At 43.8% G+C, this 15,515-nt stretch overlaps 1 protein-coding gene across 1 annotated transcript in view; it reads left to right on the top strand.

Annotated features, from left to right (window-relative positions):
• The window catches only part of SV2B (synaptic vesicle glycoprotein 2B), a 63,520-nt gene that overhangs the window by 31,650 nt on the left and 16,355 nt on the right, over positions 1-15,515 (top strand). Inside the window, exons 2-5 of the mRNA XM_018913942.3 lie at positions 1,793-2,642; positions 12,516-12,696; positions 13,278-13,429; positions 15,231-15,364. Of these exons, the coding sequence (XP_018769487.2) occupies positions 2,159-2,642; positions 12,516-12,696; positions 13,278-13,429; positions 15,231-15,364 (951 nt within the window). The 5' untranslated portion in view covers positions 1,793-2,158. The remainder of the gene's footprint in view (positions 1-1,792; positions 2,643-12,515; positions 12,697-13,277; positions 13,430-15,230; positions 15,365-15,515) is intronic.

Here is a 15,515-nt window from a genome sequence, read left to right as displayed (position 1 = left end):
TGTCTCTGTGGAACTGCATTTTACTGCCTTGGAGAACACGATGTTCAGTCATGACACAAATCTTTGTGTAATCAAGAAAGTTACTTCAGGACTGGGAGAGAGTTCTGAGACTCAAAAGTAATTTTGGACTTTTTTAACTGTTGAAGGTAACACTCCAGCCCTGAAACAAGAGCTGTAGGACTCACTTAAGTGCTTCTGATGGCTGTCAGATGTACTAACTCCCCTGTACATTAACAGCTCTGGTGCTTGTACAAATACTTCTCTTTACCCCTCCCTGCACTGTAGACTCCTGATCATTATAACCAGATCAGAATGCATTTGGCATTTTAATTTTTTTTTTCTATTGCTTTATTGATCACTCTTTTTGAGCCCTGGAAGAATGCCATGTTGCCTTTTTCATTTGAAGCAAAATGTACGGTGATTCAGCGTAAAGGGAAGAGGAAAGACGTTGAATGTAGTGACAAACAGCAGAGAAAAGGAAGAGGTTCTGGCAGGTTCTGCAGAGGCTGTGTTGTAATTATGGGCCACAAATATACAGGTAGATAGACACAAGGGCAGAGGAAGCTTTTATGGAGTTCCTTGGAGCAGTTCCATGAACAGCACAGGCAAGGCACGGCCATTATTCCATGCAGAGAAGTCAGGCCTGTGCTCCTTCCTTACTCTGAGCATTTGGACTGCCAGAAAATCACAGCACTGGCAGCAGGAGTGATGCCCCTCTGAGCATTTCATTATAGAGAGTGCTACTGAATTTCTCTTCTGAAGTCATTTCAGCTGCATATAGCACTGTTATTTACAGTGTGTGCGTTTGCGTGCGCTTCTATAGGTCAACTGACTGTGTAGGTAACAACACCCACACATCCTCAGGCTTGTGCCTGCCCATGTCAATCCATACCTCATTTACACTTTATTTAGGCAAGTAGCTCAAAGCTTGAAGCAAAGTCCATGTTCTGTGCGTGCCTACGCTGTGCTGGCTGCTCTGGTGTGACTCCACTCGCTTTCCCATGTGCTTCTCCTTCCAAGCTCTGTGTCTGCAGCTGTGTGAGGCAGGGGAACACTGCAGAGCCAGCTGGCTGGAAACTGCCTGGAAAATAATGGAAATCAGGTGTCCAGAAGGAGTATGTGTTTAGATGTGTCTTGACTTTTCTTGGTTTTCCCTGCAGACAGCAGTGATTTTGTATTAGCTTTGGTTTTTTTGCTCTCTGTGAAAATCATCCCCTGTTGATGTTTAGATATGGGAAGAACAGAGCTTGGTGTGACTTTTGGTGACTTGGCAGACTCTGTATGCCAGTGGTGCATCTGGGATACAGATGGAGAGACACTAGGGAAAAGAAGAAGCCAATAAATAAAATTAATGTGGGGATCTGGATGAAAAAGAAAACCAGGATCATATTTTGTCCCATTATGATGCTAGCCAGTTGTAGGGACCAGGGATGAGTGTACTCTGAGGAGGTGGATGGAAACATATTTAGCAACCTTAGAGCTCTGTTCCAGCAACCCAGCCCAGTGCTGTTCTGCTCTCCATGGACCACATATGGGAGGCAGGACTTCCAGGAATGACAGAAATTGGGACCACATGGTACTTTACATTATACTTTGGGTTCCCACTGAACTTGGTACATTTTAATGCTCTGGTTTTTTCTGAGGCTTTGGGTTTTGATGATGCAAAAGCATTCCTCTGTTGCCATATTTTTTCAAAGGAAAAGCACGTATTCCAAATGTCGGGCATTAAACTCAGAGCATGTATGCTTGCAAGCTTACTGCTGTCTCATTGCTATTGTTTCCTCTTTCTCAGGACATGACCTTCAGCACCACGATGAATCAGGAAAAACCTGTCAAGTCCTCCTAGCTCCCCGGCTGTGCAATTTGCTCTTCCCTCGCTGTTCCCCAGACAGCAGCTTTTCTCACCCAAAGCACAGGAGCCAGCAAGTCACAAATGACAGCTGAAAAGTGAAGCATTACCAAAACCTGCGTGAGACTCTGTCAAAGAGAACCTTTATATATAATTCTCCTTCCAAGCCTGGGAAGCTGTGCATCCCATCAGTTCCAAAGAGCGGAGAGAAGATATGTTCAAGTAACCGACGTCAGGAATTGCACAAACCCATACCCATTTCAGAATATCTACACAGTGACCTGCAGCATTTAGAACTCTCCTTTCAGAATGGATGATGGATATAGAAACACAAACCAGGTCTCAGATGACTACAGGTACCAGGATGGCAACTACGACGCACCCAACGACGGCTACTACCGGGGCGGGGATGAGCCCGCGCAGGACGAGGATGCCCAGAGTGATGTCACAGAAGGCCACGATGAGGATGATGAGGTCTATGAGGGGGAGTACCAAGGGATCCCACACCCAGATGACATTAAAGAGAAGCAGAAGAAGCGAGCTCCTGCCATGGATGATGAGTACAGAGACCGTGCCGACCTCATGGCCGAGAGGATGGAGGACGAGGAGCAACTCGCCCACCAGTATGAGAACATCATTGAGGAGTGTGGCCACGGACGTTTCCAGTGGACTCTCTTCTTTGTTTTAGGGTTGGCACTGATGGCAGATGGGGTGGAGGTGTTTGTGGTTGGATTTGTTCTTCCCAGTGCTGAGAAGGATATGTGCTTGTCCAGTTCCAACAAAGGGATGCTGGGTAAGTTGGCAAACAGCTCTTCTAATGAAGTGAGAAGCAGCTGGGACACCTTTTTTTAGTGACCAGCTGTTTCAGGATCTTCTGATGACTTTCTTATTGTGTTGTATGTCATGCATAGTCATGTCTGGCTGGATCTGACTCAGGAGGGGTTCACATGCTAATGAGCAGCAGAATTGTACCAGAATGTGCTGTGGCCCCAGTGCCAGTCTGGTCAGTGTGGGCTAGATCTGGGCAAGGCAGCTAACAGTCTGCAGGTCCACAGGGCAAAACTCCAAGGGGTGTTCAAGGATAAATAAGTGAAAAGTTAAAGGTGAATCTAGTGACTCAAAATTCAAAGCTGTTAGGAACTACAGGTTTCCCTTTTCTTCAGCCCAGAGTCCCAACAGGCAAATCAACTGTGCAGTCAGTTCCTTCTGCCAGCTAACTTCTCAGTTTGGTCATATGTCCTGGATCAGATGTAGTCAATGGAGGTTTCTTTTTAGGTCTGTGGAACGCAATTAAAGTGCAGCATGAAGATTAAAGCTGAGGCTACTGGCAACATCCCTTTTGCATCACTACCAACATCTCCCTGAGGTCAAAATACAAGGCTTAGTTATTTATTGAGACCGAGACTGGGTGGAAAGGTTTGGACAAACAATTTTTTCCCTTGAACAATAGGCAAGCCAAATTCCATCAGCCAACACAGCAAAGCCTCCCAGGTCTCCAAGAATCAGGACAGGATCCAGCAAGGTCTGTAGTGAGAGCCAGCCATGCAATAGGACAGAGCATCTGGAAGGGAAATAAAATAGCTCCTGGAAAAACTGCTTGAGGAGGGAAAGAGTGTGTCTTGATGGACATGTACTGGGGTTGCAGGGAATCATCAGGGACTCTAGGTCATACATGCTGGCCCAGAAGCACTGCCTGATGCAAGGAAAATGCAGATTTGGGACTAGACCCCAGCCACTGACTTCATTCTATTGACATTATTTTAGTGTGACAAAGGCAATAGATAATTATCCCTACATAAACCTCTCCTCTTGGTGTACTGAGGTCATATTCACTTTTCTGTTTCTCCCTTTTTTCTTTGAACTTGAGGATCGGGATGTTTCTTTCTATAGTTAGCCAGGTCTGTACTGACTTTTGTGCCTTAAAGAATTTAGTCACTTTTTTTTGCTTCACAAACCCATTAAAATTTCTAGCTCGAAATATCTCCTGTCAGATATCTAAAAGCAAATCTCTCACAATTAGATCCTGATTTCAAAGGGACTTTGGAATGCACCAGCTCCCTGTGGGACACAAGGCTTGGTGTCTTTTTAGTGATGAGACCTTTTTTGAAAAGCAGGTCATTTATTTTGGTGACTCTATGAAAGCTGAGATTTTCTGAAACTCTGACCCCATAAATATCTACCTCTGTATAGCTCAAGCTCTGGCAGGCTCCTGAATGAGAAAACTTCAAATGTCACAAGGAAATCTATCTTTGAAGTATTTCTGGCCCAACCACAGGTAAAAATGAGCACGAAATCTCCCCAGAGAGCGTGTTCTGCTTTTTCCAGCTCAGTATTTGCAAGGCTGAAAGTTCAGGGTGTTCTGATAAGCTCTGAATAAGCAAGGAGACATTTGGGTCTGTATCCAATCCCAGCTCCAGCCTCCTGCGCACTACCAGAGCTAATCTGGGACTGCTAATGAGGGGAAGAGAACTCTTCTTGCTGCCTTTCCTGCCCACTTTTAAACACAGCTTGTGAGAACCTGTTTTTGCAGAACAATTTCTCCTGTCCTTAGCTTGTTTGTTTGGGGGAACTGCTGTCAAACTGCTTGTATTCAAACTATTTCATGACTTCATTATGACAGGAAAAAAGAGAATTTTTCTTAAAATAATAAAAGCTTGTTCATCTTAGCTTGAGGCAGGGAGGAGTGTGTGGTTATGGTAGCATGCAGTTGTTATTGACTGCTGGTGTACATGGGGCAGGTCTCTGATTCAGTCCATTCAGTCCAGTTTATTTGTTAAACACCTTTTCTTGTCTGCTGGACATTTCTCTGCTGCTGGCTCTGAGGTTTGTGAGATGACTTTGTGAAAATGAATTAAGCATGGCTTGGAAAGCCTCACGTTGCCCAGCAGTGCTCTGATGTGAGGAATGAGTACCCAAGGCATCAAGAAAAGAGAATGTGATGAACCTGGGGTGGGTAGGGGGCTCCTGGAGGGTATAGGAAGGGATCAGTGCAGATCTCTGGGTTTGGAGAGGGGAAGGAGACCTTACTGCCAAATGAAGGGGGGCAGCAGCAGGAAAGAGGGTGTTGGAGGTTTGTCAGGCAGCAAGGCAGTGCAGGGACACCAGGTGTGGGTGCAGCCCTGCCTCCAGCACAGCCTCGTGTGCCAAATACTGGCCCTGCAAGGAGGGGGCATAAGGACAGCAGAGATCAGCTTCTCAAGGGGAAGGCTGAGGAAGTGCTATTGATGGAGACAAGAACAAAACCATTAAAATCTTAGGGTAGCTTCAGCTCCCATCCACCTGCAGCTAGGAAAAAATGTATCTCTCAAAAAGCTCAGTGTCCAAAACAAGCTCATGTCCCTCTGTGAATCCATTCCCTCGGTGGTCTATGGCAGTGCTTGTTGATCAGGGTTCAATTACACTTGGAGATTGATTTGGTGGCAATCAAAGAGCCTTCACCTCAATTTCTAATGTTCATCCTGTGCATGAGAGTGTCTGCAGAGGATGAACAGAGGGGTGATTAGAGCTGGCACAGCTTTCCCTCAAGTTATCCCTTAGGTTTTAGGGAAGCAGGGATATTATCCACACATAAGCTACTGCCCCTTGCCTTATCCCCATGTACCAATAAACATCCACAGATAAGCTCGTGTTTATTCCCAAGGAACCGAATATCTGCCCAGTTTTTGCTAAGGAAACATAACCAGGTTTTCCCAGGAGCAGTTAAGGTCACTTCCAGGCAGCTGCTAACATTTAAACACACAAGGGCCCAGCCATAACAAGAGAGGCCAGGGGGGGAAACAAGGAAATAAGTCAGGTGAATAATCAAACTCCAGCAGAAATAGGAAGGGACAAATAAGAGTGATGAAGCAGATGCCTACTAAAGACCAATTTAGTGAAGTTCAGCTTCTGTTAAAAGGACATTTTGCATTAAACACTCTGCATATTGCATATTTTTTCTCCCTTGGAAAGCAGTCATAGGAAAATATCAAGCAAACTATGGCCAAATTATGCAAAAATTGCAAATAAACAGATGCCCACGGTGTTTCATGAAATGTGTGAAATGGATATGACACATCTTAGAAAACGTTTACATTTCATTCTGAAAATAAACATCTCACCATCAGATGCAAATTAACAGCTATTTTAGCCCTAAATATCCTGAGTGGGACAAAATACGTATTTGGAGGTTTTCATTTATGAGAAATGCTATTTTAAAGATGATTTCAGGGGTATTACACAAATAAAATACAACAACAAAAAAAGAAACAACAGTATCTATATTTCAGCAGTTTGATTTAATCGACTTATAAGTTGTTAAGAATAAGTACATGCAACAATTTTATTTTTACATATTTATTTGAGAGATCAGCTTTGCTGAGCTTTTGTCAGCAGTAGTCAAAATAATAACTCAATTCTTAAATTTACTGAGACAGAATATTCCTTCTCAGTATGATAAGCCTATTGGAAACAATTTTTTTAATATGCTAAGGATAATCAAAAGAATAATAAAATTTGTATTTCTATATTTATGATACACAGTGTCATTATTTGGAGAAATATTTTATAAATATATATCTTCACGTGCTATAAATCACTTCTTAGAGGACTAAATATTATGTTTGCAAGAGCAGTAAGTACACAAGTATAAAAGATAATGACATAGTAATGTCTTAAACTTCTTCACATCCTGCATATAAAAAACTTGAGGCACAGCTAAAGCATCAGCCCTCCCAGATCCCAGAGCTGCAGTTGTGTTATCATCATTTCACAGTTCACTAAACTGAGACAAGGAAATTTTTAAGGGCTTTGCCCATAACTGTAAAACAGCTACACCAAGGCTGAGAATAAAATTGCTTTTTCAGGCTCCCTTCTCCTTTTTATGATTTATTAATAATTTTTTTAAGGAGAATGTAATATTACAGACTCTTAACCTACCAACACTGGATTAAAAAAACTAGTAAAAAAGATCCTATAAGTAATAATTCTTTTATGTAGCAACTCAAGCTTGGCTGTGTGAGCCAGGTTAAACAGAATGTGTACAACATGCCTGCTTTTAGTTGTGTGAAGAGGATGTTTTATTATCAGCTGAGATAAAATCTGGTTGCAGCTTCTCATTGCCCTGAATTCACCTGATATGACAGTAAATCCTAATCCCCTCTGCAGAGCTCCATGGCTTTTCTCCACTCCATTTTTTTTCCCTCTGGCTGATCACAGACAAGCCCAGGCATGGCTCCTTTGCTCTACCATGGTTATTTGCTGCCTCTTTTTCTCCTCCATGGCCATGGACCCCCATCTCAGCAGCCCCCACACCCTGCTGGGACCTGCCCGTGTCAGGCACGGCTTCCTGGCTGCACATTTGCTCTCAGCTGGAGATGGTCAGCCCAAGGAGCATTAGCTCCTTAAGCAGAAGGGAAAAAAAATAAAGGTTTTTGTTTTTGTCATTTGAGAACACCCCACATTTTGTGTAGGTCTGATATGGGGATGAGTGGCTGCGTCTCCATCTGTGAACACTGTGGGAATTTCATCTGATGCGTTCCAGCGTGAGGAGGTTTTTGTTGGACAGAAAAGGATTTGTTTGGCCTGCTCGGTTGAAATCTTTGCTTTAGCAGAAGGGTTGGGTGGGGAGAAGCAGATGGTCCCATGAATACTGTGGTGCTGGACAAGTCCCATGGGGAGATGTGAAGCCAGCTGAGTGTAAGCACCACCCACACCCCGCTGGCAGCTCCGAGCCTGGCTCTGCATCTCCTCACCCTTTCTGTGCCACAGCCCCACGGGCTCACCCACCCACCCCAGCTCCAGCTGCACAACCCCCTTGATCCCAGCAGCCAGATATGCCCAATATCCACAGACAGATCTCCCAAAATGGAGTGCTGCCTTTCCTGAGAAGGCAGATTCCCTTCTCAGTGCCAGAGGGACTGGCTGTGGAAGGAGTCTCACTGCTTGTATTAACCAACAAGGAGAGTGCAATGGGATGAGCCTTTCCTTGGAGCTCCCCTTAAAAGGTCAGGGTGACCATGGGGAAAGCATTAACAAACCTACAAGGAAGAGCAGATTGAATATTGCAGGAAGAATGGAAAAAAAGACCCCCAGCCTTCAGCTCATCCTCTGTCAAGACCCTCCCATCACTATGGTACAAGAGAGTCAGCATGATCACTACTTTATTTCTCTCTTTCAATTACTTACAATTGGGTCCTCTGCCTTGCCACAAACATCTCCCAAACTGTCCAGACCTGACTCACAAAGTTTTCTTTGTGCCCATAAGGTGTATCCCTAACAGATTCTACACCAGTAGCAGTATTTAAATTTTGTTTTTATATATAAGATCCTAATAATTTATTGTTGTCCAAATGCTCTCCCTCTTCAAGAGCCTCTTTTTTTTACCATAGGGCTGTACTGGTATTGACCTGTAGGAGCTTTCCCATTCCTGTGGTTACTGGCTCCATGCAAGCCAGAGACAGCCCTGGGTCCAGGCAGCTTCCTTACCTCCCTGACAGCCCCAAGGACTCTGGGACTAATTCTTCTCAGTGAGCTATTTGGCTCAAATAGCTCAGATTTTCTATTTATTCCACAAGTCTTTGTCCTGCCTTTAAAGGGATTATTTTTAGATGTGCCTCTTTTTTAAGGACTTTAATCCCATTAACTAACAATAAGAAAAATTCATGCTTGTGATGCAGATTTAGGTAAACCTTGAAATTTTTGTGTTTTTTTCTGAAACCCTTGGAAGCCTACTTTTATAGCCTATATTGAAGCAGTAAAAATACTGTTTATGGCACACCCAGAGCCATATACTGTATCTGCAGTATATTCCTTTCCTTATTCCTAGAACTTCAGCTTTTAACTTCAAATTCCTGTCCAATACAGAGCACACAACTTCAGTAAAGGCTAATAAATTCCTTAGTGTGAAAATGCTAAATATGTTACCCCTTTTCTAGTGGGAATAAGCCCAGTCAGTGGTCACATATTTTCCTTATAACTTCAGCAATGGATGAGTCATAACCCAAAATTTATTCATAGAATTTCAGCTCTTTGGTTTTCCACCACTTTTATGGGAGGCTTTTGCAGACTTTCCCACAGGCATTCATTATATTCCAAGACTTGTGGAATAGCCTGCAAATAATGGCTTATTCAGAGTTGCCCTTAACTTTTCATCTGAGCACCTTATGTGTCAATTGGGAAGCTGATCCCTCCTAGCACAGTCTAAGTCTGCATGGTTTGAAGCCAAGTTTAGAAGTCAAGGTTCTGGTGCAGACCATTGTAATGTTGTACTGTAGACTATTTGATGGACAGAACTAGCCCAGCAAAATAAATACCATCTTGTGATCACTTTTTTTGGTCCAACTCTCCTTAAAATTTTCATTTCCTTGACGTGAGCTGGATCTTTTTCAGAGGCAGCAGCCATCACTGTGTTCTCAGGAAGGCTGTCTCCCTGCAAAGAGGCTGTTTGAGTAACTTTTCCACTCCTCCCTGGGTCCCTGCCACCTTGTTGTCAATCCAGAGCACAGCAATCTGCAAAGCAGACCTTGTTCTGCACCCTGGGTCCCAAGATCCATCAGCTGACAGAGTGTTCTATAGCAGCTACCCCAAAATTTTAATTACATTGGCCAGAACATGCAGTCTTCACCAAAAAAAGACCTCTCCACGATAAGGAAGTGTTTTGTTAATTTTGTTTCGACCCTGAAGCACATATTTCCATAACCAGGATCCTTCCCTCAAAACCTGGCTAAGTAGACAGTCTCTGCTTGTCCCTTTCCTTTTCTGCAGATTTTTATTGTGTTAAATTTCTGGGGGACTATGCATCAATTGATTTATCATATACAATAACTAATTAAAACAATACCCTCTAGATAAGTTTGTGACATTAACAGCTCTGCTGTGGTTTGTCTGCTCACTCTGTGGTGGATGCTGTGTTGCAAAGATCTAATCTTCCTTTCCATCCCAAGTTTGGGCTCCTTAGTCAGAATCTGCAGGGCTTTGCTAACAATCTCCTCCACCTCCTCCTGACCTGGGACATTTTCCATTGCTAAGAGGATTTGGATGAACATCTGCCATCCAGGGATTTTCTCTGGGGGAAAAAAAAAAAAAAGAAAAAGAAAAAGGAAAAAAATGAAAAAAGAAAAAAGGAGGAAAAAAGTTTGACAGATCATTTTTTCTTCGTCACCAGGGTCTGGCAGTGCTGGCAGGGCTCACTGTCAGATGGGTGGCTGTGATGCACTGGTGAGTAGATGCAGGGCTTATCATCACTTCCTTCTGCTGGCTGCCAGCAGAGTTGCTCCATTAAATGGGGCTCAGGAGCCAGGGCAGAAGCTTTAAGCCATCCAGCACTGCATTAAGATCCTTTCTTCAGGAAGTTTTTGGACTGCAACTGTTTTTGCTTTGGCTCACCCTTGCAGTTTGCACATCAGTGAACAAGCTGGTGGTCAAAGTTAATAGAAATAGAGATCCCAGACTGTGATATGTGTTTGTATCTTCTCTTGAGATCAATACCTGAAACCTTTGCACACCTTCAGAACTCCTCACCAGGACAGCTTGGATCAGGAGGGTAGGGCAGGGAGTGCAAGGATTGATTGCACAGAGCCACTTGCTCATGGTGGAGGTACAATTGGCCAAATCCAGCTCCACAGTTCTGGTACAAAGGCTTTTAATAGACAAGAACAGATTTTTTACCTTTGACACGCAAATCCCGCCCATCAGACCTAGTGCGGATTGAAGAGAATCATTCACAGATAGGTGACCCCACTGTAGAATAGAGAGATTGAAGAAATCCAAACTTCTCCCCATCTGATCAGTGTGACACAAGTGTCCTTCAAATGCTGCAATGGATCTCTGCTCCATAGCTTTTAATTTAGTAATGCATTTCAAATCAAGTGCAGGCATTTGAAATCGAAAGGAAGACAGGATCAGCTGCCAGATAACTCTGCATTAGCCCTGGATGGCACAGAGCTGCCTTCAGCCACCAGACTGATTGTTTTGTTTAAACATTAATAAATTACAAAAGCATTCATTGCCACCTTGTTCTCCAAGTGTTTGACAGAATAGGACCTGGGGAAGGCATTTGCTCTCAAGAGAAGCCAAGCTTGGTTCAAGGTGAGGAATGAACCTCCAAAGAGTCAACCATGCCTGAAAAATGTTTCTTTTAGCTGTATTTCTTCAAACAGTGAATAGGAATGTTTCCTATTAAGGCAGTGTATTTGCTTGCTCAGCATCCAATGCCTTCACTCAGGGCAGGGATGCAGGGAGCACTGCTGCTTTCCTTCAACCCCTGCTCAGCTGGCTCATGAACCTGACATGTCCCCAGTCTCCAAACATCCTCAAGCATCATCCCTTTCCTTCAAGAATTCCCTGCACTTGAAGGAAAAACAGAAAAGGAAAGCAGAAAGTTCTGCTTCCCAGCAAGCAGATGTTCTCCATCCTGAAATAACTCAGCCCATCTGGATCACTTCCAGCTGTGGTCAGGCCCCATCAGGATCTCCACAGCAGGACTGTGCAGCCTATAGACACAGGCTACAGTCCTGTCAATGGGGTTTGATGTGATGCAGGAGGTGCTCTTGGGAGCAGCCTCTTGTACCTCTGTGCTCCCCAGGAAAAACTGTGGTTGAAACCAATGTCTTCTGAACCACATCTGGAAAGTAGATAAAACAAATGAGAAAATAAATTCCTGATCCTTTGAGCATTATGAACTAGTGTTATCTACACTGGTACCTGCATTAAAAAAAAGGCAATAAAATCTGTGGATCTTCTGCAGCAGTGGCAGTAGAAGAGCAAAGGACAACTGCCATGTTCTCCAGGAGAGTAGCAAGCACAAACTGAGCAGGGTACAGGGAGACTGCCCAGGGTGGAAACCCATTCTCTCCTATTCAGTCTGGCACTAAATGAGTCTTTGAGACTGTCTTTGAGGACCCCATAGCAGAAAATCTAGTGAAGTCAGGTTAAAAAGAATAATCCATCTTTCTTAACAATGTTAGACAGATAACTCTGTAGAGCAAACTGTCCAGACAAGCCTTAGATTCCCCCTTCTCCTGAAATTTTCAGATCAAGACTGCACTCTTGAGTAAGCTGTCCTTTAGTTAGACACCAGATCTTGGCTCAGTAAGGAAGGAAGTAGCTGAGCTACACGAGGTGAGTCTGGGTAACAGACTGATCCTTTCAGACAGAGCTGGGAAAAGCAGAGAGAGAAAGAGATGAAACACTGCAAAGAGATTTAGCCATGCTTCATCAGTCTCTCTGCTCTCACAGCTTTCTGAGCATAAACAGCAGCCTGACAGAGCCTCTCCCTACACAGCCTCCATCCCACTGCACTCAGGGGGTCAGAGGAGTTAAGACATCAGACTTCTGTTGTATTGTTGGTGGCACATAGCTGGGACACGTGCATCCTAAGCTGCTTATGCCTGGCCATTGCTTACGTGCAGGGGATATGTGAGCAGGGAGGTTGGGAAGGAAAGATGTGGGGCTGGTCAAATGAGGGGATGTCCATACTGCCTGCAGTGATGCAAGCTCTCAGATTGGAAAATTACTGTCCTTCTAATGGACAGAGTTTCTGGCATCTGAGATTTGGAGTGGTTAGGAGTATCTCTACTTTATTGCACAGTATGCCAGGACATCAGCTGCCCCATGGGCACTTTTACATCTGCTTCTATGCTGTGTACTACTTCCACCCTGTTAACAAGCTGATTGTCTCTCTCCCTTCCAGGCTTGATAGTCTACTTAGGAATGATGGTGGGGGCTGTCCTGCTGGGTGGCCTCGCTGACAAACTGGGAAGAAAGCAATGCCTCATCATATCCCTTGCAATCAATGCTGCCTTTGCATTCCTCTCCTCCTTCGTCCAGGGATACGGATTCTTCCTCTTCTGCCGCCTTATCTCAGGCCTCGGGTGGGTACCTGGTGAATCTGGCCTGGGCAGTGTGGCTGTGTGGGGTGGGACAAGGAAAGGTGCTCAGGAGAGGCATCCCTGGTGCCCAGCCAGGATGGCATTGCCATTTGGGATGTGTGGCTATGTTATTCCACTCTTGACCCTTAGAGTTCTAATGGCGGGAAAGTTTGGTCTGATGTTCTGGTACTGCCCAAATTGTGCAGAAATGTGGGTGAGACTGAAAAATGCCCACCTCCAAGGCCTCCAATGAGACCCTCAGCAGTTCCCACTGGCTGCCAGTATTTTGCCTCCCCAAAATGAATGATCATGAAATAACAAGAGATGTTTAAGCAAAAAGCAGGGTATTACTCTGGGTTTGTACAAACTACAGAAAATTTAGTCTTTAGAGCATGAGAAGGATCTTGTTCATCTTTGACGTCTAAGACCAGTCCAGCCAAAGAGAAATTTGCATTTTTCCTCCAAGTCTCACTTCTGAGCAGCCCATCTGTGAGTGTGACCTTCCCTCATTAAACATGCAATCTGAACCACAGACACATTGAAGCAGCCTCTAATTTTTCTCATGTGCTGTTTTTTCTCCTCAGTATTGGGGGCACCCTCCCCATCGTGTTTGCCTACTTCTCTGAATTCCTGTCTCGTGAGAAGAGGGGGGAACACCTGAGCTGGCTTTGCATGTTCTGGATGATTGGTGGCATTTATGCTTCAGCAATGGCTTGGAGCATCATCCCACATTACGGTAATTTGTGCTTTTGATTTTCTACAGCACCACATTCCTACACCACTACACCACCCCATACCCTTGCACAGGTAGTGACAGTTCTTACACATCCCAACATAAATATCACTGAAAATAATAGATACCTGAAGTGCTCAGAGAAGGTCTCATAAATTGACTGCACAATTGACTGATGGATACTGAGGGTGATAGGATAGAATGAGCTTGCTTTCCATCTAAAGTCTCAAATACATCCCTTGAATGACACTGCTGGAGCCTGAGCTCTTAATCTAAATGTCAGCTCATTCGGGGAAAAAAACTGAGATTATATTGCAGAAATTGATCCAGTTATCAAAAATAAGCACCTTTAATCAGGGAATTATTGGATGCTGGGAATGATAGCAGTGAGGACAGCACATGTGCTTTCCCTTAGCCAAGTGTCCTCACTGTCAGGGCTGGGTACCTGGTGACACATCTGCCCAGCATGTGATGGACTTCTGACTTCACCTAAATGGATGCAGGAGTACAATGGGTACCCTGCCCTCAGCTGGAAGTGGGAATGAAAAAGTAAATGGCTGTAAACTGAAATTTACTTGTGCTCTGAGAAGCAAAATCTGCACATGGAATTCCTTGTATATAACTTAGGAAAACACCAGAGGCAAATATCTACTGGAAAAGATTAATTTCCCCAGTATTCAGTGACACCAGCTGCTTGCAAAATCCTGTATGAGGAAAGTAGGACAGTTCACAAAACCCACAAAGGAAACCACTAACATTTACCTATCCATCATTTCATTTTTAGCACATTTAAAGCACATTCACTATAAAGAAATATTCATGCTTTTGATTGACATGACAGAGACTGTTGGAAGAAATAAACTTACTGCAGTGGTTTCAGGTTTCAGCTTTTAAAAGCTATTAGTTATTTACATTACAATTATTTTTCAGATGACTTTTTGATATTGTGTTTTTGTAGCTTCTTTTTTGATTTCCAGTTTCCACCTACTCTTTTGGAACTTTGTGAAATCATTAGAACACCATGACTGGCTCAGATGAGACCTCTGCAAAACCCATTGCTTGATGATTTCCTTATTATGTGAATAAAATTTTTATAGAAAAAGAAAATTGTTTTAACACTCCTTATGAGATTTGAGCCTAGGGAGAGTGAATGGAGCAATGTAAGAGAATGAGGCTGTACTTTCCAGTTCTTAGCAGGGGAATACCTAACTTGGTCAAACACCAGGAAAAAAAGCAGGAGATGGGGTATCACAAATGCAGGATTAGGATTTTGACGTTTTTAAGTTTGAACCCCAGCTCAGGTTTTTGTAGGTCTGGAAAATAAAATAAACTTGTTTTTCTCACTCACTTCCATGAAATGTGAAATACATATGTGATGTGGGAGATGGAAAGAATCTGTCTCTAAAGTGCCTCTCAGATCAGAGATTTAACCTTTGTAAACCTTCACTAACATCACTGAGAAACAATCCATTATGGCCCTTATTCCTGTACCATTTTCCAGCCTCACTTGCCTACAGCTGCTCTGAGCTGTTCCTATCATTAGGAACATCATTAGGTGATTTCTAAACTCAAAAATAAAAGAAGGTTTTTGAAAGGCAGAGCCTGAGCATGCTCCAATTTCTGTAATGAACATGAACTTGCTGCAGTCTACTGACCATGCTGTCGAGCCTCCAAGGGCCACCAGCACTAAGAACAGCAAACTTTCCACCTGTCCTCATGTCCTACAGAGCTGCAAAGTTCTGAGCAGAGAAAAACTCAGAATTCCTGGTCAGTATTTTCACTTGTTGGCTCTTGCTGTTTCCAGGCTGGGGGTTCAGTATGGGAACCAAGTACCACTTCCACAGCTGGAGAGTCTTTGTACTGGTGTGTGCTCTGCCCTGCATCGCCTCCCTGGTGGCACTGAAATTCATGCCTGAAAGCCCACGGTTTTTGCTGGAGGTAAGATGATTCATCTCTGATATCTGCAGGGGATGGCAGGTCCCTAATGTGTTGCTGTCTGTCTTTCTTTGTCCCATCAAACACAAAGAGCACAAGCTCAGAGGCAAAGCCACTCCTATGTGTCTACCCCAGATACACAGACTGCTTGAGC

This window comes from Serinus canaria, chromosome 10 (genome assembly GCF_022539315.1).
Source record: "Serinus canaria isolate serCan28SL12 chromosome 10, serCan2020, whole genome shotgun sequence".
Lineage (NCBI taxonomy): Eukaryota > Metazoa > Chordata > Aves > Passeriformes > Fringillidae > Serinus > Serinus canaria.
Note: the sequence above shows the minus strand (reverse complement) of the source record. Positions and strands in the feature narration are given on the sequence as shown.